The sequence below is a fragment of the Camelus bactrianus genome, chromosome 16, assembly GCF_048773025.1.
Source record: "Camelus bactrianus isolate YW-2024 breed Bactrian camel chromosome 16, ASM4877302v1, whole genome shotgun sequence".
Classification (NCBI taxonomy): Eukaryota; Metazoa; Chordata; class Mammalia; order Artiodactyla; family Camelidae; genus Camelus; species Camelus bactrianus.
In genome coordinates this window covers 7,776,904-7,804,761 of record NC_133554.1, presented here as the reverse complement: position 1 = coordinate 7,804,761, position 27,858 = coordinate 7,776,904, and the positions used below count along the sequence as shown (strand labels likewise).

Here is a 27,858-nt window from a genome sequence, read left to right as displayed (position 1 = left end):
AGGCAGGCATTGGCAGTTGCTCGGGGCGGGGATAAAGTCCCAGGGGCGGGGCGGGTGGGCTGGCGGCTGCCCCCCGACAACAGGTGCACATTCCTGGGCGCCTCGTCACTTCCCCTGCGCTGGCTGTCCCGGCGGCTCACCCAGCGAGCTCACTGAGCGACGCGGGCGGGCTATGATCCCAGGGGCGCTGCTGCTGCTGCTGGGGGCCCTGGGGGCTCCACACGCCCCAGGTAAGTCTAGGCCTCAAAGGGGCAGTGACAGGGCCAGAGATCGTGGCTGCGCACCATGGCTTCACTTAGTTCTTTCCTCCTCCAGGCGCCCAAGGCTCGGAGGCAGAGGGCCGACTTCGCGAGAAACTGTTCTCGGGCTACGATAGTTCGGTACGGCCGGCGCGGGAGGTGGGAGACCGCGTCGGTGTCAGCATTGGTCTTAGCCTGGCGCAACTTATCAGCCTGGTGAGCGCGTACTCGGACAGCTGAGGTCTAGCTCACTAGCCGGCTAGGGGGCGTGGCTTTAGGCAGGGCGGGACCCAGGAACAACTGAGGAGGGGGCCTGGGGCGAGGCCAGGCTGGAGATAGACTGGTCGTTAGCAGCGATTGGGTCGAAATCGGACCAATGGACAAGCTGTGGGCGTGGCTGCTGGACGGGCCAGGGTAGAGCCGGGCAAGATGATGAACTAGCCTGTGGGCGGATCTTGAAGTGAAGTTGGGGCCAATGGACTAGCCGGAGGGAGGACCTTGAGGCGGGGTCACAGCCTGGGGCGGAGCTTGGTGCGGGACGGGGTTAATAAACAACTGTGGGCGGAGATTCGGGGCAGGTATATGAACTGGCGAACAGTAGGTACCACAGGAAGTTCTCGAGATAGAGGTAGGGCATAAACTAAAGCAGTTTTAAGAAGCGGGGCTTGGACTTAAAAGGGTGCGGCTCAGAAGAAGAGGGGAGGTTCCAGAGAGAGCTTGACCCACAGAGCCCCCTTATTTCTATACATTCACATCATATCTGCCCTTTAAACTTTTCTCTTCTAGAACGAGAAGGATGAGGAGATGAGCACAAAGGTCTACTTAGACCTGGTAAGGAGATCCAGAGGGATGGGAAAGGGCATCCCACTACCTTTACAATTTCCTCAAATGTCCAGCCCAGTTAGAATACTTCTTGCATCACGATCTCAGAAAACACATTTATAACTGAAACAGAAGCTTCAGGAAACAATACTTATCTTTACTATGGGAGTTGCACTCCATGCATTTTTCATTGTATTTTTCGTTTGTTTTAACACTGGTTTGGGGCCACTTGTTTGACTCCTGACCTATTAAAGCGTCGCTAGCTGCAGTTTGAAAATCACCATTTTAGATGCTAGCTAGTGCAACCCTTTCATTTTCAGAGAATACAAAATTGGGGCCCGGTGCGAGAGAAGGGGAAATTAGCTGATGAGGTCCCGAAGAGTGCAGGTGGAGCCGAAATCAGAGCCCCAGCCTCCAGAACCACAGCCCATGCCTAAGATGCTCCCCTCCCTTGCACTCCCTGCCTGGGCTTCCTTTGTGCACCCCAAGTCTCCTAACCTCCAGCCCCAGACAGCCCCTCAGCCTCTGCTTTCCTAGGAGTGGACTGACTACAGGCTGAGCTGGGACCCTGCAGAGCACGAGGGCATCGATTCACTACGCATCACGGCCCAATCGGTGTGGCTACCAGATGTGGTGCTCCTAAACAAGTAGGATGTTCCCAAAGTCTGGAAGGTGGGGCAGGGCCTCTGAAGAGGCGGGGCACCGGGGTCGGGGCCTGATCCAAAGTGAGAAGATTCTTTCTCTGCAGCAATGACGGGAATTTTGATGTTGCTCTGGACATCAACGTCGTGGTGTCCTCCGACGGCTCCGTGCGCTGGCAGCCCCCAGGCATCTATCGCAGCAGCTGCAGTATCCAGGTCTCCCGGCTCCTCCTGGGAAGCTCAGGCGCTTGTAGAAACCCTCCCTCTCCTCAGACACGCTGACTCCCCATAGTCCCCCATCTTCTCCTCCATTATCCCCCATGGACCCTCACCTCTCTTGCCCCCTTACATTCCGTTGTTTCATCTTCTTTGTCCATTTTCATTGACTTCCAGTCTTCCTTAGTGACCCCTCCCCACTTTGTCCATGGCCTCTCCAGATTACCTTCCATTTCCTCTGTGACCCTACTTCTCTATGATCTTCCCTGGTGGCCCCTATCTTCCTGGTGCCCCATATCCTCTGATCCCTAACTACCCTGTGACCTCTCCAACTCCCTCAACCCCGATCAGTTCTCTGGCAGCTCTAGTGACTCCCCGCTCCATTCAGGTCACCTACTTCCCCTTTGACTGGCAGAACTGCACCATGGTGTTCAGTTCCTATAGCTATGACAGCTCAGAGGTCAGCCTGCAGACTGGCTTGGGTCCCGATGGGCAGGAACGGCAGGAAGTGCACATTCATGAAGGGACTTTCATTGGTGAGTGAGCATGGCTCCCGCGTCCACTGGCTTTATGATTTCCAGTTTCTAACAGGCTGATAAATATACTCCATCAGCGAGTCCCTGTGGGTTCGGCAAGATAGATATGACTATATTTTGTGGATATGGAAATTGAGACTTGTTCAAGTTTATTAGAGCTGGGCTGCCCAGCTCAGTGTCCATAGCTGGCCCCTTATTACATCAGGCCCCTCTGCTTTAGGATGTAGCAGAGAAAGCCATGTCTGGTACCAACAAAGACAGGTCCCACATCTGTGTCCCCTTCTTCCGCTCTTCTTCCCTTCCCTCCCCCTCCAAGAGAATGGCCAGTGGGAGATTATCCACAAGCCTTCTCGGCTAATCCAGCCTCCAGTGGATCCTAGGGGAGGGAGGGAAGGACGGCATGAACAGGTTGCCTTCTACCTCATCATTCGCCGGAAGCCTCTCTTCTACCTGGTCAACGTCATTGCTCCGTGCATCCTCATCACTCTCCTGGCCATCTTCGTCTTCTACCTGCCACCAGATGCAGGTAAGGGGGAAAGGGGCCCCAGCAGCCCTTCTTACCAATAGCTCAGATTCTCCCTCTTCAGGCAAGGTTTTCCTGCTAACTCAAGCCATCATGGATTGTGCTTCAGCAGTCTCACCCAGATTATCCTTTCAAGCAGAGCCTTTGCATCTGGATCCAGGTTTTCCCTCCAATCTCAGGCTCTGACCCTCCTCTGCTGCTGACTTTTCTGCACCCAATAACTTCTAAACTCTTCCCTTCAGAATCCTATGATCTCATCCTTGGAACCTCCACTCCTCTGATCAACAAAGTCCCAGGCTTAGACAACTCTTCCTTTCCTTTTCCCCATTCCTGGCATCCTCTCTCCCCAACTTGTCAGACACCTACTACTCCCTTAGCCTGCTATCTCCCTTCGAAATAATAGACAACATTTCTCTGGGAGACAGCATAACGTGGTAACAGAGTAACCTTGGGTAAATTTCTTAATCTCTATGTGTCTTAGTTTCCTGATGTGGAAATAGGCCAGTCATTGTCCCTACCACAAAGGATTATTCTGAAGATTAACTGAGTTAATAGAACTATTCCTGGTACCCGGTAAGTTCTGTATAAGTATAGGTATTGTCTTTGCTAATTTTGAGCACTTGCTATAAGATAATACAAATAACATGTTAAATATATTAACTCAATTCTAATAGTCACAACAACTGTGTAAGGTAGGTACTGAATTGTCTTTCCATTTTACAGAGGAAGATAAAGAGGCTACGAGAGTGTAAGTCATTACATTACCCAGTTAGAGAGAGACAGTGTTGCTATTTCAGCCCTGGTTAGCACCAGGCTGATTCAAAGACCAATATCCTGAACTCTGGTGTTCAAAACGTGCTTTCTTTCAGTCTGGAATCAAGTTCTTTCTCTGTCTAGGGAAACAGAGTGATGCATTTCTAGAACACACTTCCACATGTAACTTCTTCCTCCTGGAGCAAGGAAAATCTTGGAACCCAATATTATAGGACTAAAGTAGAACAGGCCATGAAAGTAATTTATTTCAATACCTTCCATGAAGTTTGCAGTGCCTGTTGTATCCCATAGGAATAACCAGTCACTTGACATATTTTTATATATTGTTTCATTTTTAGATGCTTCAAATTGTGGTATAATTCCTGCTACAGGGGTTGGTCCATTCATTCATGCAACAATATTTGTTGAGCATTTGTAATGTGCAAAGCACTGGGAATACATCAGTGAATTAAAGAGACAAAAATCCCTGCTCTTAGGAGTTTACATTCTAGTGGGGGAGATAGATAGTCAATAAACATAATAAATAAATCCATTAGATGGTATACAGAAGAGGAAAATGAAGAAGGAAAAGGGAAAACAAGAATGGGGGTAGGAGTTGCAGTTTAAAAATAAGATGGTCAATAAATGCCTCACTAAAAAGGGGATATTTGATCAATATTTGAAAAAAAGACTGGAAGGAAGTGAGAGAATGACCTTGACAGATATCTGGGGGAAGAAATTACCAGGAGTTAATTAACAGTGAATGCAAAGGCTCTGTGGTGGGAGTGTGCTTTGAATATTCAAGAAATAGTCAATGTAACTGAATGACATGTGCAAGAGAGAAAACAGTATGAGATGAAGTCAGAGAGCTAGAGGGAATGACTTATAGACCATAGTAAGGACTTTGGCTTTTATGCTGAAGGAGATGAGAAGCCACTGGAAGCTTCTGAGATGAGGAGTGATATGATCTGCCTTTTCTTTCTTTCTTTTTTTTTTTTTTAAGGGGAGGAGATAATTACTCATTTTTTAAGTGGGGGTACTGGGGATTGAACCCAGGACCTTGTGCATGTTAGGTAGGCACTCTACCACTGAGCTATCCCCTCCCCTAGAAGTGCTGTGATCTGATTTACATTTTAACAGGATTAATCTGGCTGCTCTGTTAAGAAAAGTCAGCGGGGGCAAAGGATGAAGCAAAGAGGAGGCCTTTATAGTAACTCAGATCTGAGGTAATGGTGGTTTGTACCAGGATGGTAGTGGTATATGTGATAAGTCATCGGTTTCAGGATATATTTTGAAGGTAGAGCCAGTAAAGTTTGGGATGGACTGGATATGGGATGAAAAAGAGGAGTGTTGAGAATGATTCAAAGGATTTCAGTCTGAGCCACAGGAAAGATGGAGTTTTCATTTATGAAATGGGGGAAACTATGGGAGGATGCAGTGGTGAAGGGATTAAGTTCTGGATATGTTAAGTATGAGATGTCTATTGGACACTCAAATGGAGAGGTTAAGTAGGCAGGAGGATACAAGTCAGGAATTTAGGGGAGTAAGTTCAGGTTGGAGGTATAAATGTAGGAGTCATTTACTGGCCCTTCAAAAAGCCTGTCCTTGAGTGGGCTGGTAACACAGTCACTGATTATGCCATGGAGATTGCCTTCTGGCAAAGCCTAATCCTTCTGCCTTCCCCCCTGTCCCCCAAGGAGAGAAGATGGGGCTCTCGATCTTTGCCCTGCTGACCCTTACTGTGTTCCTGCTGCTGCTGGCAGACAAAGTGCCTGAGACTTCCCTGTCTGTCCCCATCATTATCAAGTACCTCATGTTCACTATGGTGCTCGTCACTTTCTCAGTCATCCTTAGCGTCGTAGTCCTCAACCTGCACCATCGCTCACCCCACACCCACCAAATGCCCCTTTGGGTCCGTCAGGTAAGATCTCTTCCAACCTATTTGGCTTTTTTCCAGGTATCTCTCCTCCCTCCCACCAACTTCCACCTTCCCTTTCACAGACCTGAGGGAGAACTACAACTCCTGGTAGAGTGTCAAAGTGCCAAGGCCTTGGGTGTTGAAATGTTGCACAATTAATTTTATCATCATTATCATTGCTTAGGTCTCAGACTCTCTTCATTAATATCGCCCATTGCGGGTCCCAAGGAAACATTCTCAGGGTTAGGAAATATCAGGGTGGAAGCCCTCAGGACTTTTCTTTCCAGTTAGGATGCCTCCCAACCCACTTAAGAACTCAGGGCTGTATGAGCATTTCCTTGTCTGTGGGACGGATGCACGCATGCGCAGGAATGGGCATATGGCGTGGGGGTGGTTGGCGGCTCCCCTTCTGCTCTGAAAGCAAGAGATCCCCCTCCAACACGCCTCTTCTTTTGCAGATCTTCATTCACAAACTTCCTCTGTATCTGGGTATGAAGAGGCCCAAACCCGAGAGAGACCAGATGCCAGAGCCGCCTCTAGTAGCCCTCAGGGAGTCTCCAGGAAGTGGCTGGGGTCGGGGAACAGATGAATATTTCATCCGCAAGCCACCGAATGATTTTCTCTTCCCCAAACCCAACAGGTAGTGTCTACTCCCCATCGCCCACGTAGAAGGGAGGAGAACTACAGTTCCCTGAAGACTGTGCGGAGGCAGGCGACGTAAGCTCCCGGATGATGCCGTGGTTGAGCATCATGGGAGTTGTAGTATTCCTTCTGTTGCCCAGTTTGCGGAGAGGTGGGAACTAAAGCGTAAGGGGATAGGAGGAATTGCGGAAGGCTAGAGAGGTCGCCGCCATCGGCGAGAGCCTTAAGGGCCCTGTCAAGTTTCGAAAACTGGACAGACGTTGGAGGAGGGAGTTGAGGCGGGCGTCGAGAGCACCGGCGCTGGCTGGGTGTCTTTGCGCCCGGGGCGTGGCCAAAGAGTCCCGCCTCTTCCAGGTTCCAGCCTGAACTGTCTGCCCCGGACCTGCGGCGATTTATCGATGGTCCAAACCGGACTGTGGGTCTGCCTCCCGAGCTACGAGAGGTCGTTTCCTCGATCAGCTACATCGCTCGACAACTGCAGGAAAAGGAAGACCACGACGCGGTAAGTCAAAGAGGGTGGAGCAGTGCAGGGCCTGGGCGGCATTGGCTCCACCCGCAAGCTCAGGCTCCGCCCCTAGCACTCAGTTTTATATCTGATTGGAAGTGTGCCTCTCTCGGTCCCGCCCCATGCTTTCCGAGTAGTGCTTTATTCACAACCCTCGCGCGCGGTTTCTCTCTCCACTGTTCTGCAACCCACCCTAGTCTCAAAGCTGTGGTAGGAGGACCAGGGTAGGGTACAGGGCCTTGGGGACGGCCTTCCCTGGGGGTCTGGAGCTTAGGAACAGTTTCCTCTGCCTACTCCCAGCTGAAGGAGGACTGGCAATTTGTGGCCATGGTAGTGGACCGCCTCTTCCTGTGGACTTTCATCATCTTCACGAGCGTCGGGACCCTTGTCATCTTTCTGGACGCCACGTACAACTTGCCCCCTCCCGACCCCTTTCCTTGAGGACCAGATGGCCGAGACCCTGGTCCTCGGCCAGTTGAATTGAGAGTTTGGCAGTACTCTTAAGCCTTGTCCCTTTCTACACATTAACTTTTTCACTTAGGAATCTAGTCCTCTCATCATTTCGTTTCTAGGGAGGAAGGCTAAGTGGAATTGGGCAGATGGAGGCTTTGAACCCACCTGAAATGCACTATCCATTTACTCACTCTTTGGCTTCTTGAAGAAGCTCCTTTGGATATTAACACCTAGGTTCCCAACGAAATGGAACAAAGAACAAGAACTAGACTGTAAGCCTTAAGAGGGCAGGAAATATGTCTTGTTCACTGTACAAGCACCTAGCACAGGTCCTAACCTAAGTAGGTGCTTAGCATTGGTTGAATAAATAGGGATTTTTTTTTTTCTGTAAGGAAATACACTAAGTAATAGTGCTTATGTTTGCATGTTGGGACTAGTCGTCATTTTTCTTTGCTTTTACCTTTCTGTAGTTTACTGTATTTTGTAATAAGTATTATTTTTAGGATAAAAAAGGGTTACTTCTAAAAGGGTGCATTTGTAATGGGGGGGATAGGTGCACTTTAAAAACCTCCACTCAAGTTGGAATTGCTCCAACTTGGACAAGCTGCTCAGAACTTGGACAAGCTACTAAACTGTTCTGTGCCTCAGTTTCCCCATCTGTAAAATGAAGCTAGTCTGAGGATCATATGAGAAGATGGGAAGAAAAGCATTATACAATATATACCAGGAGTTGCAAACTGGTGTGTTTTGTTTCGCCCATATTTTTGGCAAGCAAAACTTAAAATTTGAACTGTTCACTACTTTTAAAATGTGGATATTTCACAGAGAAATTTGAATTTCTCACTTCTCTTGAAAAATTTAATGAACTGCAGTGACACTAGGTCTGCTCCCCTGTTGGCAGCAACCTGCTGGTTAATAGCTGCCCACTCTGGTCAAGGTATTTGTACCAGAGTTCCTCAAAGCCCCCACCCACCTGATCAGCTTCACTTAGCTTACTTGCCCATCCTTGTATAACACTGGACAAAATACATGGGAGGGGAGGAGGAGGGACAAGGAATTGAAGCCCCTGGGAGGCTAGGAGTGGAATAAGAAAGGGTGTTGGTGTCTCTTATGGCCATCACACATTTTGTGCCTCAGTTTCCTTTCAGTTTAGAGAAAGGGCTGCACCTGTTTGAAGGCAGGGCCTTTCTGGGATGTGAAGATCTTGTGCCCAGCAGGCTGTGTGAACTGGACTGAGTTAATGTTTCTGCCTGGAGGTCAGAGCAAAGTCAGCTTGAGCCTAGTGGCTGCAGCAATTACAGTGAAATACCTAGGGTCAGCAGGCTGTCACACCTACTCAACTGCTGGAAGTTGTCCTAAGAGGGAGAATAGGGCTACAACTCACAGGGACCCCTGTGGGACAAGGTTAGCGTGTCCCTGTCCAGCCAGACCCACCAGCCACACCAATAATTGCACCTGGCATCCCACTGCGGAGCACGGTTTGTTTGTCTTGTTGGTTTATTGGCCTAGAGAGTTGGACACACACACAAATGCGGAGATAAATATTGGTCAGTTTCTCTAAATCTGGGTCCTCACTACGTATAGAGCTAGAGTCTGTAGAATTCTAAATCTTGCGTGCTGTGGCACAGAACCAGTGGCCTTCCCACTCCACCGTCACCCTTCTTCCCAGGGAACATGGGGAAAGAGGGCACAGATTGACAAGACTTGATCATTTTCAAAAGATGAAATTGCCAAATCCCAAATTTCCAACACCTGAAATTCACAATATTCAAGTTCCCCAGCTCAGATACATATATTTTAATCTCCTTTTCGCCACAATCTCCTTTGTTGCCCAGAACCACCAAATTCTGGAAACTATTTTCCTAAATAATATTTTCAAAAAAATAAATGTCTACAATCTCAGTTCTCCCAAAATGTCCATGGTTTCAGAATTTTGACCTGTTATGAAATTCAAATTCCCTGGTCTATCCTCAACCCCTTCTGTTTCCTGTGCCTTTCTGCCTCAGAGGAGTGCAGGTTAAGGATATAGGGGGACTGTCATCACACCTGCCCCCTGCCTCCAAGGCCTTCCTCAGTCTCTCTTGTGGTTCCGCTGTGTAAATATATATATAATTTGTGTGTAGATATATATATGTATTCTTTATTATGTACTTTTTTTCCCCGCAGTTTTTCTAAAGTGCCAGAAACAAGATTTGTGGGAATTTTTTAGTGATTTTTTTTTTTTTTTGCATTTTCCCATGTTTTAAACTTTTCTTCCCCTTAAAAATTGGAACTTGGTACATTCAGTAGGAAACTCTTCACTCGGATTGTGGCCAAGACCAAGAAAAGTGCAAAGAGACAGAGGAGGAGTGAAGGAGCGCCACTCCTCCGTGGTTAACATTCAGGGAGCCTGTCGAAACCTCCCCTTTCCATATGCTGGGAGGGTGAGAGAAGGCAGGATGCTCCTGTCCCTCCGCCAAAATCACCTCCCTCCAAAAGCCATGATCTTGCCCTTTGAGCATCTGTTGAGAGGGCAGCCATCTTGGCCCCAGAAAACAGTAGCTGGGAAAAAGGCTGCCATTTTGATGACAACAGCTTTTCCCCTTTTTAAACTGCACTCCTCTAATTCCCATTTATCACATTTGCTCCCCTAAACTGGCTCTCCCCATGTGGGCTGTTTTTTCCTGGGGAGAGGTGGATGGATGGGAAATGTTCATTCAGTCACAGAGTGGGGAGGCCCAGTTATCAAAGAGAATTAGGAGCAAACATTTCTTCAACTCCCCCACTGGAAGGAAACATAGGGACCCCTGACCAGGGTTAACTAGTGCAAATTAGGGATTAGGGACTGATAAGGTCCCTGTACCCCATCCCTAGGCTGGGATCTTTGGGTGTGGGGAACTGAGTCAAAGATGGGGTATAAGGTGCTATTTTGCAGGGAAAGTTGGTGGGGATACCCCAAAGCCCACCAAGGGGGTAGGATGGTTCCCCAAAAAACCATCTGGAGTCATTGGTGAGGGAAATGATCCTGGGGAAGATGGGGGTGAAGGTAAGGACGGGAGGTCATGTGCAAATCTTGGGCTTACCCACCCATCCAACCCCCATCGTTTTTCTGGCTATTTGGTCTAGTCTGGGAGAAACCATCGGGAAAAAACAGGGAGAAAGTAGATTCCCTTCCCCATCCCATATAGAGCTCCTCCCTCCTGGCCCCCAAATCTGGTTTAGCCCAGAAGAGGCCATATGTAGAGGCAAAAAGAGGTGCAGTCTACTCAACTCTTTTGCCTTGGAAGAGTCTGGGGCTCACTAGATTTGGGGGCCAAGGTAGGGCTGAGATTGGTGCTGCCCTGGGCTGAGAAAGCACTCAGCCATGGAACAGACAGGTAACCCTGCCCCCAGCACCTCCTTGACCTGGATTGGGAGAGGCCATCCCCAGAGTCTAGGAGTATAAGGAGCAATATGGAAGATCCAAAGGCATGGAAGCCAAGGAAGGCATGGCATCTTCATGTGAAGGAAACAGGGACACAGAAACCCAGCCGTGGGAAGAATGGAGTCCAGAGCCACACTCCCAGGTGGGGGGTTGTCAGGTATCACAATGGTCTGGTCCAGGCCCTGGGCCACAAAGAATGGAATGTGCTAGGAAGCATCTGGGCAAGGGCTTAGAGAAAGCGTCAGAATGAGGGAGGATCGTTAGGTGAGAGAGATGGTTTCCCCCTAGGTTTACGAATCAGGGGGGCGGGTTAGACATTCAGAGCTGGTGGGAGCCGTGAGTAGAGATTCATATAAGTATATTGCTCAGTTGCCCCAAGGGCTAGAGAAGGGATGGGAGCTGGCCCTGCCTGTCATGGAGGCCATTCCCTGGAGGAGAACTGAGAGGGGAACCACCAAAGATCCCTTCCCAGGAGATGGGAAAACTACAATCTCACACAAAGCAGCCTGACCCCTGAGCTCCAGAGGCCCCCAAGTCCCCGCACAAGCATGTGGAGGGGCTCCCAAGGGGCAAGGAGGCCAAGGAGCTGGTAGTGGCGGGGGTTCAGGGAGGGTGGCATCTGGTGAAAGGGGGGATCTGGACCCAGAGCTCAACCCACGTCTCCCTTCTGGGTTCTTTCAACCCCTGCCCTTTCCCCTTCTCCCTTAGGGGGCACTGGTGGAGGAAGAGTTGGAGGGGGTGGAGTTGGGGGGGTAGGGGGTGCTGCTTGAGGATTGACTGCGTAGCCAAAGACCCCTGGTAGGAAGGGAAGGGCCCCCCCACCCTTCTCATCAGGTAGGACCATGTTAAGAGCAACTGGGAGAGCGGCCAAGTTGCTGAAGTTGTAAGGGTAGGCGGCAAGGAGTTGGGGGCCATAGACGAGTGGGTAGGGCTCAGGGTAGAAGGTGACTTTGGCAGCCCCCATCCCCTCCAGCCGGTCCCCCTCCCCAGCCCCTAGTGGCCCCTCACTCCCAGGTTTTCCCCTGCCACTGCCAGATTCCCGGCCGCTCCCAATCAGAGCCAGGGGAAATTCCTGCACAGGTGGGTATGCATAGGCACCCCCTCCTGCCACCACTGAGGGCTCCTCACCCCCTGAGATGACAGGGTCCTGGAGTGAGGCGGTCTCGGAAGCTTCCTCAGCAGCAGCGCTCCCGCCACCTGCCTCCCCGCTGGATGAAGAGACTTGCATCTCTTGGGGGGCCTCCTCCTTGACATCCCCGGGTCTGGTGCCAGCGCTGCCCTTGGAGTAGGCAATGACAGGTGTGGGGGTGCCCCCGGGCCGCTCGGCTGCGTGCCTCTGCCCGTGGCGGCTCAGGGCTGCTGCCGTCTTGCACACCTTGGCGCAGTGAGGGCAGGTGAAGCGGGTAGAAGGCTTACGTCCAGCCCGGGAGTTGTGGGAGCCCCCGCTATGGGCCTCCTGGTGCTTCCGCAGCTTCCTCAGGGTGGCGAATGTCTGGGCACAGTCCCCGCAGCGATGCCTCCGCTCGCCACGGGCATGCCCTGCGGGGCCCTCAGCCGCCGGAGTCTCCTCCCAGCTCCTTCGCTCCAGCTTCTGTTTCCAGCGAGGTGGCCGGCGGCCTCTGGGCATCCCGCTGCCCCCACTGCTGCCCGGGCCTGCAGCTCCGGCCTTGCGCTTGGGCTTGTAGGAGTAGTAGGGCCTCCAGAGCTGGTCCTCCCCACCGGCCTTCAACTCCTCCTCCTCATCCTCCTCCTCGTCCTCCTCCTCTTCCTCATCGTCCTCCTCTTCATCATCCTCCTCGCTCTCCTCCATCTCCTCTCCACTTAGCTCCCCAGGACGTAGGTCAGTTTCTGAGATGCGGCGCTTTACAATGGCCTCCTCACCGATTCGCACAGTGATCTGACACAGTGGAGGTGGAGCCTGTAGCTGGGAGGGGCCCCGGCCAGGCCCTGCAGGGGGACCCCCACCCCCGCCAATCCCGCCAGCTGGCTTGGCCGTGTAAGTCAGAGTCCTCGCGGCCCGTGGGTTCCGGCCCTTGGCCTCCTCTGCAGCTGTGGCGGGCCCTGCGGCCGTTGCTGGGCTGCCGGCTGTGGCTGGGCTGGTCAGTGTGGCTGCAGGCTCCGGGGGAGGAGGTGGGTACTCACGTTTTTTGGGGGGCCTTGGGGGAGCAGTGTAAGTGATGACTGAGGCGGCTTGGGCACCCCCTGTGCTGGCCGGCCCACTCCCCGCCCCAGCGCTGCTGCTGCCCCCGTGGACAATGACAGAGGGAGCTGGGTGGGCAAAAGTGATGACAGAGGGTGGGGGGCCAGGCTCTGGGGCAGGTGGGGGTCCGGGTGGTGGGCTGGTCGGCATTGCTGCAGGGGCCGGGGTGTTGAGGCTTGGAGAAAGGGGGGCCTCGGGGGCTCCCTGGCTATAGGTCTTGTAGGGCCGCTTGGCTGCCCGCATGGGGAGCAGGCGGTACAGCTTGAGGGTGTTGAGCTTGGGCTTATAGCCTCCATTGGGCGTCTTCTCACTGGCTAGGAGGCCCGGGCTGATGCCATGGAAGGCTCGCTGGTGGGTCTTCAGGTTATAATAAGTGACAAAGGTCTCCCAGCAGAAGATGCACTGGTACCTGGGCCAGGACAGCAGAGAACAGGGCAGGGACAGAGCCACTTGAGTCAGGAGTTCTGAAGCCAGGGCCTCAGCTTCCCACATCCTCTCCTGCCTCCACTCGGACTTCAAACTGCCCTAGCCATTTGCTCATGCTCCTTCCAGACTGCTTGTCTCCCCCGTCAGCCTTGGAAGGGACACCAGTCCCAGTTCAGTGCCCCTCACTGGCTGTCAGCTGCCCGGCCTCAGCTGTTCCATCTGAACTGGGAATGATCACATACCTTGCCTAACTCACAAAGCTTTCTTCTGAAGTTCAAATGACAAAATAGGGAAATATTTTATGAACAGGGGTACATTGTGGAAATATGTATTATAACTGTTAGTGGACATGCCTGTGTTCCCCAAAGTCCTGTCCTGTGAGGCAACTTTCTCTTTCCTCCTTGGCCTTTTCCACAGCATCAAGCTGGGACATGGCACCCAGGGGTGCTAATAAACAGCAGCAGAAGGAAACAGGGCTGGAGGGAGGCAGATGGGTGAGTGATGGAAAGCAGGTGAGTGGGCATCTCCAAGATGCCTTTCTAGGCCCTCACTCTTGTCCATGTAGTCCGTGAGTGGACAAGGTCCCATGTGACCCTTCCACCCCACCCACCCCTGCCCCTGGGCCCCCCAAGGCCACTCACCTGCGCTCCCCGGTGTGCCACACCTCGTGCTTGGTACGGTACTCAGCCAGGGCGAACACCTTCTCACAGTAGCGGCAGGGGTACTTCCTCCGCCACGAGTGGACATTGCTGTGCCGCTTCAGGCTGGACAAGGTCACGTAGGAACGCTCACAGGCCGCGCACACATAGAGTACGTGGCCACCCACCACCTTCACCACATGCTCAGGGCCACCTCGGAAGCCCACCGGTGGGGGCAGGGCTGAGGCATCGACTCCTGCAGGGCCACTGGGGCCAGAGCCCCCAGTTCCCACCCCTGCAGACCCCCGAGTGCCAGCTCCCCTACGGCACTGTGCCTCATGGGTCTGCAGCCGCTTGGGATGGATGAAGCTTTTCCCACAGCGGGGGCAGGGGAGGGGCCGCCGGGGCAGCAGGGGCTGTGAGTCAGGGGCCTGAGCCTCAGCCCTGTCACCCTCCCACTCCCTGGCTGGCCTAGTCCCAGGCCCGAAGCTGTCTTCTTCAGGCTGTGAGGTGGCCATGGGGGCTGGGGCAGGAGGTATCCAGGCATCACCTCCCTCCCCCAGGCCCTGCAGGCGGGAGATGCCCAGACGCCGCCCCAGAGCTCCAATCTCTGCCACAGCTGCCCCATCCCCTCCGCCGCCAGGTAGTGCCAGCCGGGCACTGTAGATGAAGTTGAGGACATCAGAGAAGGCAGCTGCTGGGACCCCTGGCAGCTCTAGGACCCGGGGTGGGGATGAAGCAGGAGGCGAGGCTGGAGGGGGAGAGGAGGAGGACGAGGATGAGGAGGACGAAGAAGAGGAAGAAGAGGAGGAAGAGGAGGAGGAGGAAGAAGAGGAGGAGGAGGAAGAGGAGGCAGCTGTGGTGGTGGCAGGGTTGGGAGCTGAGCCCCCAGTAATTGGTGGGAGCGGTAGAGGAGCTGAAGCCAGCAGGGCCTCTCTGAAGAAGGGACTAGAAGCAGCCAGGACACTGCGGTGAGCAGGGAACTTGGTGTCTCCGGCTATGAGGGTGACGTCACAGAAGAGGCCACGGAGCCGCTGCTCGTTGAGCTGGCGCAGGACAGCGGGGGCATGGGACGGGTCCGTCACCTCTGCTGGGGGGGGCATGGCGCCAGCCTAAACAGAGGAGAAGAGGCCAGGGAGGATCTCAGAGGCTGGGCAGAGGGTAGAGGCCTCTGCAATCAGGGAGGTGAGCCGAGAGAGGTTGGGGGCTGTTGGTCAGAGACTGGTGGAAGGCTGACTAACTTCTGGTGACAGAAGCCAGGGGTCAACCTGAGCCACCCCACATCTGGCCAGCGTCCAATGCCAGTAAGTCACACGTCTAGTGCTGGAAGAGGCCAGGGATGCCTCAGGTCTTTTTTTCACCATTTTGCGGGGGGCGGGGGGGGTAGGTAATTAGGTTCACTTATTTATCTTAATGGAGGTACTGGGCATTGAACCCTGGACCTCATGCATACCGAACACGCACTCTACCACTGAGCTGTACTCTCCCCCACTGCCTCAGGTCTTGATGAAGGTCAGGGGTCAAAACCTCCAAGGCACAGACTAGCGAGGTAACGCACTGGGAGGAGGAGGCCCCCACAACTGCTGATGACCATTTCACAGGGCTCCCCAGCCTGGACACAACGGCTTCCCTTGCTGGCCTGCTGCCTCATGCCCAGTTTTCCCTCACTGCGGACCTCTCACACCGTCTCACCTGACAGCACAGCCAACATGGAGCGGAGCCGGGGTGGCTCAGCGAGTCCCTTCTGTCGGGCCTCTTCCCTCTGTGGAGAAACAGAAACCACATTCTCAGGAAGGGAACTGGGCAAGACAGGACGCAGGGGGTGGGGGTGGCGCAGCGCTCAGGGCCAAAGAAGCCAGGGCTGCTCTGCAGACCCTGACCCTCCCAGGAGCCTGTCAGGTTGCTTGCTTAATTAGCTGCAGCCAGTCAGACCTAGGAGGTCACACAGGTTATTGCAAAGCCTTGTTCTGCTTGCCCCCAGAAGTATAGGAACAAGATAATTTGCATATTCCCAATTTACCTCAAAACAATCTAGCAGCCTACTTCAATCCCTAGGCCCAGGGAAGCCTGCTGGATCACTCTCAAGTCCCTTTGGCCCAATCTTCGGGGCTCAAAGGAAATCAAAGATTTGCATGTTGTCTTTCATTTTAATAGTCTCATTTACATGTCAAAATAGATTTGCTTGAGCTTTTTCAACGGACCAAGCTGCCAGATACTCAAATTGGGAGAGGACCTCCTCATTTGAAATCTTAGAGGGGGTTTCTGGCCTATGTGCCAGGCAACCACCAAAGATCACGAACTCATGCACACGGGCCAGCTTGCTCTAATCTCTGGAGGGCACTGGAAAGGCCACTGGACCGGAAGTGAGGAAGTTTGAGTCCCACTCCTTACTTTGAGTGCTGGTGGCTTTGGGACTTTGGCTTAAAAATGGGGGTGGGAGTGAGGAACGCAACCCCTACCTCACCTCTTGCTGGGAGGCTCATCCAAAAGGAATAGCAGGCACCCCACACGCACACCGTGGCGGTCACTGCACAGAAAGCACCTCACAGCCGCTTTCCCCTGTGGGCACAGCCAGGGCTTTGGGGGCTCATTTTTCAGTTGAAGATCTGAGTTCCAGAGCCATACAGGAACTTAGCCAAAGACACACAGAGCTGGTCATAACAGGTGGGGCCTGTTCACAGGCCAGGCCTGCTGACTCGAGAGCAGAGCTTGCCGCTCCTTGTCCACCCTCTGTGATGCCTGGGGGTCTCCCTTCCGCACGCCCTGGGTCATCCATGACTCCGAGGTGTCCTACGTCAGGAGTTCCTCATACAATCCCCCCCCTAAAAAAAAAACCACTCTCTTCCCATTTATTACTCATACTATCTAGACTAAGAGGACTCCACAGCCCATGTCACACCCCCAAAAGACTGTTCTGACTCCTGTCCTGGAAGAGGAGGCGGAGGGTGGTGAACAGGGGTGATATTCCAAAGTTCTAACAGCCCCAACTGCCATGCACACACCTGGGTCAAGTGCTACCATCCGTTGCTGGATTGCAAGCGGGTAGGGAATCCCGGGGAAGAGGCCCTGCTCGAGGGCTGGTGTTCAGTTCTGGTTGTAAAATGAGGAGAAAGAGCAAGGCTGCCCACTCCCTTCCAAGATAGCCACTAGCCCACCGGGACCCCCAAGAGTCGGCTTTACTTGCCTTACCTCATTTCTTCCTAAGGTAGCAGTTAGCTTCCTGATTTTAAAGTGACAGACCGAGGCTCAGAGATGCTAGGTAACTGCCCAATGATACATGACCAGTGAGTAGCGGGGCTGGGATCTGATCCCAGAAAGTTTGGCACCAAAGCCTGTGTTCTTGATTATATCACATCGAGATGAAGGCCATGTTTACAGCTATGATACTGTGATATCATATGAAATTAAGTTGACCCTTGAACAACATGGATTTGAACTGCTCAGGTCCAGTTCCATGTGGATTTTTTCAACAGTAAATACTACAGTTCTACATGATGTGAGTTTGGTTGAATCTGAGAATGTGGAACTTTGGATACAGGGGGCCGACTGTAAGGCTATACTTGGATTTTTCACTGTTTGGAGTATCTGCACCCCTAATCCCCACATTGTTCAAGGGTCAGCTGTATATATATTTGGCCTTTGTCCCCATTCCTGACTCAGAGCTCCTAAAACTCTAATTTCCCAAGTGATAGGGATGTTAGGAGCATCTTGTTCTGATATTTGGTCTTTGACCCCAGTTCCTAACATAAAGCTCCTGAACCCTTTGGAATTTCCTGGGTGATAGGAGTGTCTCTTGTTTTAATGAGGCAAATCTTGCTGGGCTCCTGGATGGGGACTGGTCACCAGAAGCCATGGCTGGAAGCTTGGAACATTCAGCCCCACCCCCACCAAAAGGGCCTGGGAGGGGAAAGGGCCTGCAGACTGAGTTACTAATCGATCATGCCTATGTGATGAGGCTTCTGCAAAAATCCCTTAATTATGGGGTTCAGAGAGCTTCCGGGTTGCTAAACTCACACACTGAGAAGGTCATGGACCCGCACTTTGTAGAGACAGACGCTCTTCCACTCAGGACCCTTCTAGACCTTGCCCTCCATACCCCTTCATCTGGCTATTCATCTGTACTGACAAATCCTTTATTATACAATAAACCAATAAACATAAGTATTTCCCTCAATTCTATGAGCCATCCTAGCAAATTATCAAAACTGAGGAGGGGGTCGTGGGGAAGCCTGATTTCTTGCTGGTCAGTTAGGAGTATGGGAGGCCACGATTGGCACCTGGCACCTGAAGTGGGGGCCGCCTTGTGGGACTGAGCCCTTAACCTGTGGGATCTGATGCTACCTCCTAGCAAATAGTATCAAAATTGAATTGAACTGCAGGACACCCAGCTAGTGTCAGAAAATTGAACAGTGTGGGGGAAAACCCCACACATTTGGTGTCAGAAGTGTTGTGAGTAGAATGGATAGAAAACAGTTGTGGTTTTCTTTCAACAGCATCCACTAGGACCCCCCACTAGCCCATCCAGGGTCTTTGTGAAAATCAGAGGAAGGGGGGAAAAAACAGGAAAGGCCGCCTCCTTCATGAGGTAGCAACCCACAGGTGAGCACAGCGAAGGTCTGATTCCAGGCCTGCCCACATGCACAACCATATGGGCTTGGTGCCTACTGAGGCCAAGATATTTGGACAAGGCCTATCAAGGCTTCTTAGAACCACAGAAGTCCGAAGCTGGCTTGGCCCTTGGAGATCAGCTAGAACCATCATCATCATGGTACTTGGAGCTGCCACTGCTGAGATACTTACTATGTGCCAAATCCAGTGCTAAGCATTTCATCAACATAGTCTCATTTTAGCACCCAAAGGGACCACAGAGAGGCAGGGGCTAGTATCAACCCCACTGCACAGATGAAGAAATTGAGGCTTTAAATACTCTAGACTCCTCACTTGCAGGCAGTGAGAACATAGTGGTGGGGTGATTTGCCCCGGGTCTCACTGTGTACCAAGCTGGGTTTGGATCCAGCTCTCCTGAGATGAACTGCCCCACCACTGGCCACTGCCCTATGAGGGCTTATGGGAGTTGGAGAAGACACTAGTTATGGGGCCCTGGGCAAGTTACTTAACCTTTCTGTATGTCGGTGTCCTTGTCTGTGACGTGGGGATGATGTAAAGAATAATCCAGCTGATGCCAAGCAGTGCTTAGAAAGGGGCCTGGCCCACGGTAAATGCTCAGAAAGTGTTCACTCTTATCATCCTGGAACTCAGTCCTGGAAAATGGTGGGGGGAAGTGGTGAAGAGCAAGGGGCAGAAATCAGGCTTCACAGTACGTTTGATGGCTCTGTGGTTTTTAGTTTTTTAATTTGTTTTCACCTTTTCTCTACTCTTCACTGGCTGTGTGATCTCAGAGGTGTGACTGAGGTGGGGAGCTGAGCGCTGCTGCCAGATACACTCCATCTCTTGCTGGTCCCTCTGCCTGGAATGTTCTTTCCTCAGACAGCCCCATGCCTTGCCGCCCCACCTCCTTTAAGCTTTGACTCAAAAGTCACCTTCCCCCGGAGGCCCTCCCGGCCACCCTGTGCCCCATCAAGCTTCCTCTCTCTCTCCCCTACTTTATTTTCCTCCTTGGCATTTAGTGAAACATACTGTTCATTCATCTCTAAAATGTAACTTCCAAGGGAGGGAGGGATTTTTGTCTGCTTTGTTAACTGCTATCTCCAGTGCTTAGAACAGTGCCTAATACATAGTGGGAGATGAAAACAATTTTTTGGTAAATGAACCTACTTTCTTCAAGTCTGCCTGGAGTGTGTCCACCTTCAGGAAGGACACCATCCTCCGTCCTGGACTGAGCTGGCCCGGAGCTGCGGGTGGCGAGTGTAACTTGACCACTCCTGGGGCGATCACGCTTTGCCTGATATACTTCCAGGGCTTTACATGTGTTGCCTCATTTAATGGTTTCCTCAAAACGGCCACCCAAAGTTAGTATTTAGATTAGCCCAATTTTACAGATGAGGAAACTGAGGCTCACAGAGGGATTTACCTTGCTCAAGGTCACACAACTTGCGGGCAGCGGAGTCAAAATTCAAATCCAGGCCTGAGTGAACCCAGATGCTGAGCCCTTCCCTCTGCCACACTGCCGGGTCCTGCCCGAAGGGGCCTATGGCCGGCCAGCGGGCTGCCGACGTCACCGCACAAGGTCTCACGTGCTAAGTGCTAACTGTGTGGGGAGTGAGGGACTCCACCCTCTCCCTCACTCCCCGCATCCAGCAGTCTGGATCTGCGGCCCAGCTTGGGAATGGCTCTGGAAGCCTTCCCTCTAACCCGCCTCTGGCCCCAAATTAGCTCAGGGCCTTGTTAACACTCTCCTGATTCAAGGCCATGGCCTCCCAGCTAGTCCCCTGCCTCCATCCAGCCTTCCTCTCACTGAGGGTCAACAGCCCCAAAGCAGCTCAGGTGGGATCACTCCTGGGCTCAGCAACCTGCAAGGGCCTCCACTCCAGAAGCTCAGATTCCTCAGCCAGGTATTTGAGAGTCCAGTCCCCCTCTTCCTTTCTAATCGTGCCTTGTCCCAGTCTCCCTTCAAGCACCCTGTGCGCTCTCCAATCTCAACACGTCCCACACCTCCACGCCTTTGCCTCTGCTGGTCCTCCTGCCAGAAATGCAACCTTTCCCCAACCTCGTCCCCAAATCCTTCCAAAATGTTAAGATCGACCTCAAATACCACCTCCCACTTAGCCCTCCCTCACCTACCGGACAAGGACAATCTCTCCTTCCCCCCAGTTCATCAGCGTTTTGTGGCCCTGCGGCCAGCACCCAGCAGCAGATGCTAGGTTCTCCCTCCCTAGGCTGAGACTCCCTGAGTCACTAAGCACCCTAGTCTTCTGGAATGGATTGGTGCAGGTGCTAAGTTCTGCAGAAATTGGGCAGAAGTTTGTGCGCATGTCTGTGTGGGGTGCACCAAGAGGCCCGCAGAAAGCTCCAGCAGGGCAGCAGAGGACAGCATATAAGAACACAGGATCTGGAACCTGACTGCCTGGGTTCAAATCCACCTTTACTTCTTACTGGTTAAGTGGCTTTGAGCAAATTACTCCTCCGGGCCTCGGCTGTCTCATCTGAAAAAGGGAGGTAGTTAGAATTCCCCCTTCCACCTCGCACTGGGAAGAGTAAATGAGTGATCAAATGTAAAAGCATTGACAACAGTGCCTGGTACACAGTAAGTGCTAAATAAGCGTTTACTGCTGTGGTTACTAGCCAGGCCCCAAGAAGGGGCTCAGTGCTTGCAGAGGGCTGACAGTGGCTGCCACAGGCCCCCAAGCTGCCCCTACTTTCCAGGACATTTCCCATGAGCTACTTATAGCCCTGTTGGAAGATAGGCAAGCCAGGTGATTGGCCCCATTTCACAGATGAGGAACTGAGGCTCACGTAGGGAAAGTGCCAGTGAGGAAGCAGCACGGCCTAAACTCCTCAGTGCTGGTCTAGGCCTCCTTCCCCTCCACTGGGCCGTGGCGCACTTGTTGTGCAGGCCTGACAGCAGCCAGCCTGCCCCCAGGCAGGAGGACCTGGCCACAGTGTCCTCCCTGCCCCCCATACACGCACGCTCCCAGCCAGGCAGGTGTGGTACACAGCAGTGGGTACACTTGGAACACACACACACACACACACACACACATTTACAGAAGGGCCCAGTCCCCAAAGGTGAGGAAAACCTGTTCTGAGGAATCTGCCTAGTGAGCAGATTCCGTTCCCAGACCCTTCCACAGTCGCGGGAGCGGCCCAATGTGCGTCACAGAAGAGACGGAAAAGCAGAGATACCCGAGAGGGGGGCAGAGAGAGGGCGAAGCAGGAGGAGGAGACTGAAAACTTCATGTTTCTTTTTTCCATTGCAGTGACAAGAGTCACACCCGGCCTTTACGTAAACATGGCCAAGGAGCCACTTGGTCCAAGCTCAGTTTCCTTGCAGCCACCAGGCCTCTCCTCCCGGTGACCCTGACACGCTGGGCAGGCCAGTGAGGGGCCAGCACACAGACCCTGCACAGACCAGCTGGGCCACCCCGACGACACCCAAGCCTCCCGCCTGCTGCCCTTGCTCTGCCCCATATTTATCTCCCTGGCTTCTTCATAACATATCCCTACAGCAGCCCCACACAGCCAGTTAAACACACAGAAGCAGACACGCACACGCAGCCTGCGGTTGATCTCTGGAGTCTGAGGCCCACATTGCCCTTGTCACGCCACCTCCCTCCCCACAAGTGTTTTCTGACCAGCTTGCCTCCCAGCCCAACAGCACGGACAGGCTCCCACAAACAACGTCACAAAAGAATCCCGCGGGGAATGTTGCAAACACATAACCTTCCCCTCCCCTCACTGGGCTGCCCATGAGCCCATAAACACAACCTGCACGTGCCCCCCGGAGCCCCTCACACCAGCACCAGCCGTCTCATGAGTACCTGAGACACACCCTGGAGCTTTTCACTTCCTGCAGGACCCTCAGGACCTGAGTTCTAGACACACACATTCCCCACGCACCCAGCCACCCGCTTGTCACACGGACCCACAAACCCATCCAGCGGGTCATCCATGCCAAGACTGGGCCACACCTCAGCAGGGCCACAGAAATGGGACCCGGACCTGACACCTTCTGACTCAAAGGTACACAACCGCCCCCTCCAACTAGGCACACGCAGCCCCCACTCCGGTGCCCTCCACAGCACTTACCCTTACCGGTATGCAGAAAACAATAGTTCATAAATAGTTCATATGTGCAGCACCAGACACATACATGCAAGAAACACATGCTGGCATAAAACACACATAAAACCCCACATCTAACAAACTCCGCAGGTATTGCACCCTGCTTTGGATGCGGACCTGTCACCCAAAGCCGCAGGGCCACATCTTGTAATTCTGCCCCACAACACTGGACACCCCTCCATCTGGCTTTCTATCCCCGTGGCCCGGTAGGGCCCTGCCGGACCCCTGGCTGCTAGACCAGCAAACAGTAGTGCCCAGGAGTGGTTTACCTTGCCCCACAACACAGCAGGAGACACACAATCTCCAGGACTCACAGCCACAACCCTGACCCGACGGCGCGGCGGCTCCGGGGCCCCTGCTCGCCCTGCGCACCCCGCACACCCCAACTCTGGGGCGCTCGGCGGCCCACCCCTCCCCCTCTCTGGCTGGCTCCTACGCCATCGCCCTCCCAGCAGCTTGCAGCGCCGGCCCGGGCTCACACCCGCCCCACCCCACCCCCAACCTGCCCCACGGCGGGAGGGGGACATGGGGCTGCAGAATTAACCCTTCAAGTGGGGAGTGAGCGCGGCCCTGTCCACGGCGCCAGGCGATCGCAGCCCCCTGCCGCCGCTGGGTCGGACGACGTACCGGGGCCCCCTTAGTCGCCCCCCAGCGCCGTGCGCACTTGGAGGCGGGGCCAGGCTTAGCCCCCGACCCCTGAGCCCCCAGGTCAAGCCCAAAGGGGAGCGGTCGCGGCGCGGGGTGCAGCCCGGGCCCCCGCGGCGCCGGGCAGCGGGGAGGGGGCCCGGCTGTTGGCTCCGGTCCGCCCTGGCCCTGCCCGGTTCGCCCCGGGGCCCACCTGACTGCGATGGCGCCGCGTCCGCCAGGCCCGGCTCATCACCGTGGCCGCCCCCGGCCGCTCCGGCTTCGCCCGCCTCCAGCTCCGGCTCCGGCTCCGGCTCCGGCCCCGGCCCCCCCAGCGCCCGGCCCCGGCCCGGCCCCGCCGCCGCCGCCGCCGCCGCCGCTGACATCATCGGCTCCCCCCGCCCCGGTCCTACCCCCACCCCCACCCCCGGAAACAGTACCCCTCCAGCGCCGCCGCCGCCGAGAGGAGGCCGGCGCAGCGCAGCCGGCACAGACACCAGCTCCGGGCTCGGGCTTGGGGAGAGCGCGCCCGACGGCCTGCGTCCGGACCGATCCCGGGAAGGAAACGGCGCCGCGCAGGGCCGCGGGACTGGTGGGCACCGAGCCGGGCGCCGGCCTGGCTGCAGCATCAGCTCAGGGCCGCACGACCACCTACTCCCTGGGAAGGGGCTTCCCCCGCCCCCTGCATGCCCTTCACTCAGCGGTGCACACCGCCCAGAGCATGCACACCCTCTCCGCAGACACGCAACGTGGCAGGCTCACAATCAGGCCCAGTGGGACCCGCAGACCCAGGCCCAACCTACCCACAGGGACAGCCCTGGACACAGGCACAAACACACACTCTCCCCAGAAATGCACCGGGAACCCCACCAGGCCGCCGGCCGGGAAGGCCCCAGCCCTACAGAACAGGTACACATAAATGACTACCAGCGCAGATGAATACGCAGCTTGCTATTTTGTCCCCACCGGCAGAAATATCCACATCTATATACTGTGCGTAAATGCAGAAGCCTTGGTGTGGGTCTCCTGGGACAGCACCAACACCACCAGGTGGAGGCACACGCAGAAGAAGCACATTCCTGAAACTCCAGAGGGACAGTCTCTGCGACTCCTCCCTGGTGTTCAAAAATTCAAAACTTAGGACATAGGAGCTGGCCCGCAGAGGTCCTTTCCAAAAAAACCTTTCTGAAACAGGCGAGACATAAACAAACAAGTTAATTAAAAACCAAAGATGTCTCATCACAAAGGTAGTCAAAAAGAGGAAAAAAAAGAATCAGATGGACTTTGGAGTCACAGGGACAAAGGTGTAAAGCAAGGAGACTTAGAAACAGTGAGAAAAGAGGCCTACCCTCCACCTCAAGGAGGTTCCAGGGAAGAACCTCCCACTCTCCACCTCAGGAAGGTTCCAGGGAAGAACCCCAGGTCACAATGGCTGGAGTTCTGAAGGGCCCAGGCTCCCTGAGCCAGGAGGAGAGGAGGAAGTCCAAGGAAAGATGGTGAGTGTGGGGGCCAGGGGAGCATAGCCCCTCTCCCTGTAGCTCCTGGCTGCTTTCCTCTCCTCCCCTAAAACTTCCCAATTATCCTAGACACCCACAAGTGAAATTCACAATCATGAACCCAGATGTCCCTGGAACCTGTGACATCACACAGACACACAGCATCTGAGGCTCCCTCCCCTCCTCAAACCAACAGAGCATCCCTTGGTCCTCTTTTTCACTTCCCAGGAACAACTTACCCAGAGAAACAGGATGCTCCAGGACTGCTCACTCCCTGCTTCCTGCTTTAGAAGCTCAAGGCACACATGTACCACCTCATCCATCTTTCAGGCCCTTTCTAGCTCCCAAGAGTTCCTTAGCAAGACCCTCTATTGTCCCACAGGGTCCCAGAACCCAGCCTGGCATTCACCCTGCCCCAGGTCCCCTGGGCTCTGGCTGCCCTAATGCCCGAGCTCCTTTCTCCCTAACAGGCTGCCAGTCACCCCTACTTCAACCTGCCCAACTTCACCCAGCCATCACCGCCCTCCACTCCGCCCAGCCTCCCCTTGCACCAGTGCTGCCAGCCCTCTGATGCCACCAAGGGCCTGCTCATGGCCCTGCTGGGTGGGGGCCTGCCCACTGGCTTCGTGGGCCTCTTCTCCCGTGTGGCTTACCAGGCTTCCCACTTACCCTCGCTGGAGCTGCTCAGATTTCGATGCTTCTTCCACCTCCCCATTGCCCTGCTGCTTAAACTGCATGGTGAGCCACCGTTGGGACCTCCAGATGTCCGGGGCCAGGCCTGCCTCCATGCCCTGCTCAGAGTCCTCAGCATCGGATGCACCTACAGTGCGGTTCAGATGGTGCCCACTGGCAACGCTGCCACCATCCACAAAGGTTCTTCCACCGTCTGCTCTGCTCTCCTTACCCTTTGCCTTTAGAACCAGCGTCTCAGTGGCTACGACTGGTGTGCTTGTTGGGCAGCACCCTGGGACTCATCATCGTTGTGGGACCTGGGCTAGGGACACTGCAAAAGGGGATCATGGGCTTCTATACCACTCTGGGCTACGTGCTCGCTTTCCTGGATGGCCTGGCCCTGTTGCCAGACTTTCTCTCCTGCCTACCGACAGTGGCCTTCCTGTTTGGCTTGGTGAGGCTGGTGGGCTCCGTGCTGGGCCTCTTTGTGCAGCGGACCTCTGTGCTGCCCAACGATCCTCTGAGTTGGAGCTGTGTGTGGACAGTGGGGATTTATGCCCTGGTCTCCTTTGTGTGCCCGAGCTATGCGGTCGCCAAGGCCCATCCCACCCTAGTGTGCGCCGTCCTGCACTCTGAGGTGGTGGTGGCCCTGATACTGCAGTATTATGTGCTCAATGAGACCATAGCACCTTCTAACATCATGGGGGCAGGGGTGGTGTTAGGCAGCATTGCCATCATCACCGCCCAGAACCTCAGCTGTGAGAGGGAAGGGCAGGTGGAGGAGTGAGATCGAACTTGAGAGCCTGAGGCGGAGGTCAGGGGTAAATAAAAGGAAAGACTGGAATACAAATATGGGAGAACAAGTGACTGGAAAAGAACTGGTATGGGAGAGGAACACCCCTTGGAGTCAAAGGTGACTTGGGGACTTGGTGGAGAGGGACTGTCTAGAAGACCTGGAACAAGCCTGGAGACCAAGATATTGGAGTCTAGGCTGGGGTTTGGGGATCAGGGCATAACTAAGGGGTAAGTGAGGTCTGAGGAGCAGATCAAAGGGACTAAGGCAGGCAGGCAGGCCATAAGCCATGGAGAGGATTCTTCCCTCGGCAGCAGATAGCAGAGCCTCGGGGCTGGAGTGTTTGGGGCTTTCAGGCAAACAGAGCAAGCAGCTGCTCTGGAGAAAGGAGTGTGTTTTTTTCCCCCCTGAGCAATGGTTTCCCTTCCTCGTGGTTATGCCTCCCCACCTTGGGGTGGTGACGTTATATTGACATCAAACACGGACCACTCTGAATGTGGCTGTGCAGTTGGTGTCATCTCTGCTTTGGAAGGACAGTGGAAGCCCTACCCTCTGCTCTCATTGGAGAATCCCTTGGGATCCCCACACCCCCCTAACCCCATCTTATTTTTGAAATATTCTAGAAGGGGGAGGATTTCCTAATGTTCAGATGCCTTGACCCCGAGTCCCCTAGGATTTCTGTGTCCCGCCCCATGGCTAATCTGCTTTTCCTGGATTGTCGCGGTCCCGTGATCTCTCCCGGACAGGGGCCAGCGTCCTTTCGGAGCAGGCCTCTGAGCTGAGGCCTCTTCGAGCGGCTCAGGCAGGGGGTCCATGACAAGAGCTCCGTACAGCGCTCCATCAGAGGCTAGGAGATGCCCACCCGTCCCAGGAGGCCGCTCAACAGATATCAGCTACTTCCGGACCAGCAATTGGCCTCGCCATCTTGATCTGTTCTTGCATATTCAGCGCGATTGCTGCATATTCATGACTAAGGACGGCCCCAGCACTCCCCCCTTGGGGAACCCACTCGGGAGGATATGACCGGCCCGCCTCCTTCATTACCGATTCTCAGAACAGACCATTTTCTAGCCGGGGGTGGTGATATTAATAAGAAACTTTGGCTGAAGATGAAAACGCACTCCAAACTAGAATAAAACCAGTTTATATTTACCTTCGATCCTTCAAACCTTAAACCTCAGTGCAGGAGGGAGTAGCAAGGGGAGGCGGCGGGATAAAAACGTTCCCTTCCCTCTCGTCATTTCAAAAGGTCACCCAACCAGGGAACCGGGGAGGGAGGATCAACGACTCCAGCGCGCGCCCCTTGCACGCCGGCGCAGGCGGCCCCGTAGCGCAAGGGAGGGCGGGAAAGGAAGGGGCGGGGGATGCCGGGGCGAATCTATAAAGGGCGTCATTCGGCCAGTTCGCTCCTCAGAAGCGCCGAGAGCGCGGCCGGGACGGTTGGAGAAGAAGGTGGCTCCCGGAAGGGGGAGAGACAAACTGCCGTAACCTCTGCCGTTCAGGAGCCCGGTTACTTATTTATTCGTTACCCTTTTTCTTCTTCCTCCCCCAAAACCTTTTCCTTTCCCCTCCTCTTTTTTTTTTTTCTTTTTGGGAGACGAAAAATCTCCGGAAAG

General features: G+C 54.1%; 3 protein-coding genes across 9 annotated transcripts; 2 read left to right on the top strand and 1 right to left on the bottom strand.

The window, feature by feature from the left end:
• Positions 1 to 76: 76 nt before the first annotated feature.
• CHRNB1 (cholinergic receptor nicotinic beta 1 subunit) lies at positions 77 to 9,162 on the top strand. Of its 3 annotated transcripts, none has more exons than XM_045524784.2 (11): positions 77 to 230; positions 316 to 455; positions 1,026 to 1,070; positions 1,599 to 1,708; positions 1,810 to 1,918; positions 2,307 to 2,454; positions 2,771 to 2,980; positions 5,428 to 5,651; positions 6,107 to 6,288; positions 6,645 to 6,792; positions 7,368 to 9,162. In XM_045524784.2, exons 1-11 carry the CDS (start codon positions 173 to 175, stop codon positions 7,452 to 7,454), a joined length of 1,461 nt encoding a protein of 486 aa, XP_045380740.1. In that variant the 5' UTR covers positions 77 to 172; the 3' UTR covers positions 7,455 to 9,162. The 3 variants fall into 3 exon arrangements, 2 of the variants coding, with proteins under 2 accessions (XP_045380740.1, XP_010964205.1); XM_010965903.3 differs by having other exon boundaries at positions 7,096 to 9,162; XR_836077.3 differs by lacking the exon at positions 7,368 to 9,162 and having other exon boundaries at positions 6,107 to 6,365; positions 6,645 to 6,785.
• ZBTB4 (zinc finger and BTB domain containing 4) lies at positions 8,723 to 27,441 on the bottom strand. Of its 5 annotated transcripts, none has more exons than XM_074342290.1 (4): positions 27,396 to 27,441; positions 15,608 to 15,677; positions 13,919 to 15,027; positions 8,723 to 13,260 (listed from the first exon to the last, which is right to left on the bottom strand). In XM_074342290.1, exons 3-4 carry the CDS (start codon positions 15,016 to 15,018, stop codon positions 11,301 to 11,303), a joined length of 3,060 nt encoding a protein of 1,019 aa, XP_074198391.1. In that variant the 5' UTR covers positions 15,019 to 15,027; positions 15,608 to 15,677; positions 27,396 to 27,441; the 3' UTR covers positions 8,723 to 11,300. The 5 variants fall into 5 exon arrangements, with proteins under 5 accessions (XP_074198391.1, XP_074198387.1, XP_074198390.1 ...); XM_074342286.1 differs by lacking the exon at positions 27,396 to 27,441 and adding an exon at positions 23,496 to 23,669; XM_074342289.1 differs by lacking the exon at positions 27,396 to 27,441 and adding an exon at positions 22,927 to 23,287.
• Positions 22,484 to 27,394, top strand: SLC35G6 (solute carrier family 35 member G6). The gene is given in 4 exon segments (XM_010966001.3): positions 22,484 to 22,555; positions 23,366 to 24,190; positions 25,248 to 25,722; positions 25,725 to 27,394. Coding segments are annotated over 4 exon segments (1,884 nt in total). The 3' UTR covers positions 26,237 to 27,394.
• Positions 27,442 to 27,858: the final 417 nt, after the last annotated feature.

Excerpts from the sequence above, each read along its gene's own strand:
- ZBTB4 (XM_074342290.1), bottom strand. The coding sequence starts at position 15,018 with ATGCCCCCCCCAGCAGAGGTGACGGACCCGTCCCATGCCCCCGCTGTC. Across the intron at positions 13,261-13,918 it reads TGGCACACCGGGGAGCGCAG|GTACCAGTGCATCTTCTGCT; the intron begins GTGAGTGGCCTT and ends GTCCTGGCCCAG.
- CHRNB1 (XM_010965903.3), top strand. The coding sequence starts at position 173 with ATGATCCCAGGGGCGCTGCTGCTGCTGCTGGGGGCCCTGGGGGCTCCA. Across the intron at positions 1,709-1,809 it reads GATGTGGTGCTCCTAAACAA|CAATGACGGGAATTTTGATG; the intron begins GTAGGATGTTCC and ends CTTTCTCTGCAG. Across the intron at positions 2,981-5,427 it reads CTACCTGCCACCAGATGCAG|GAGAGAAGATGGGGCTCTCG; the intron begins GTAAGGGGGAAA and ends CTGTCCCCCAAG.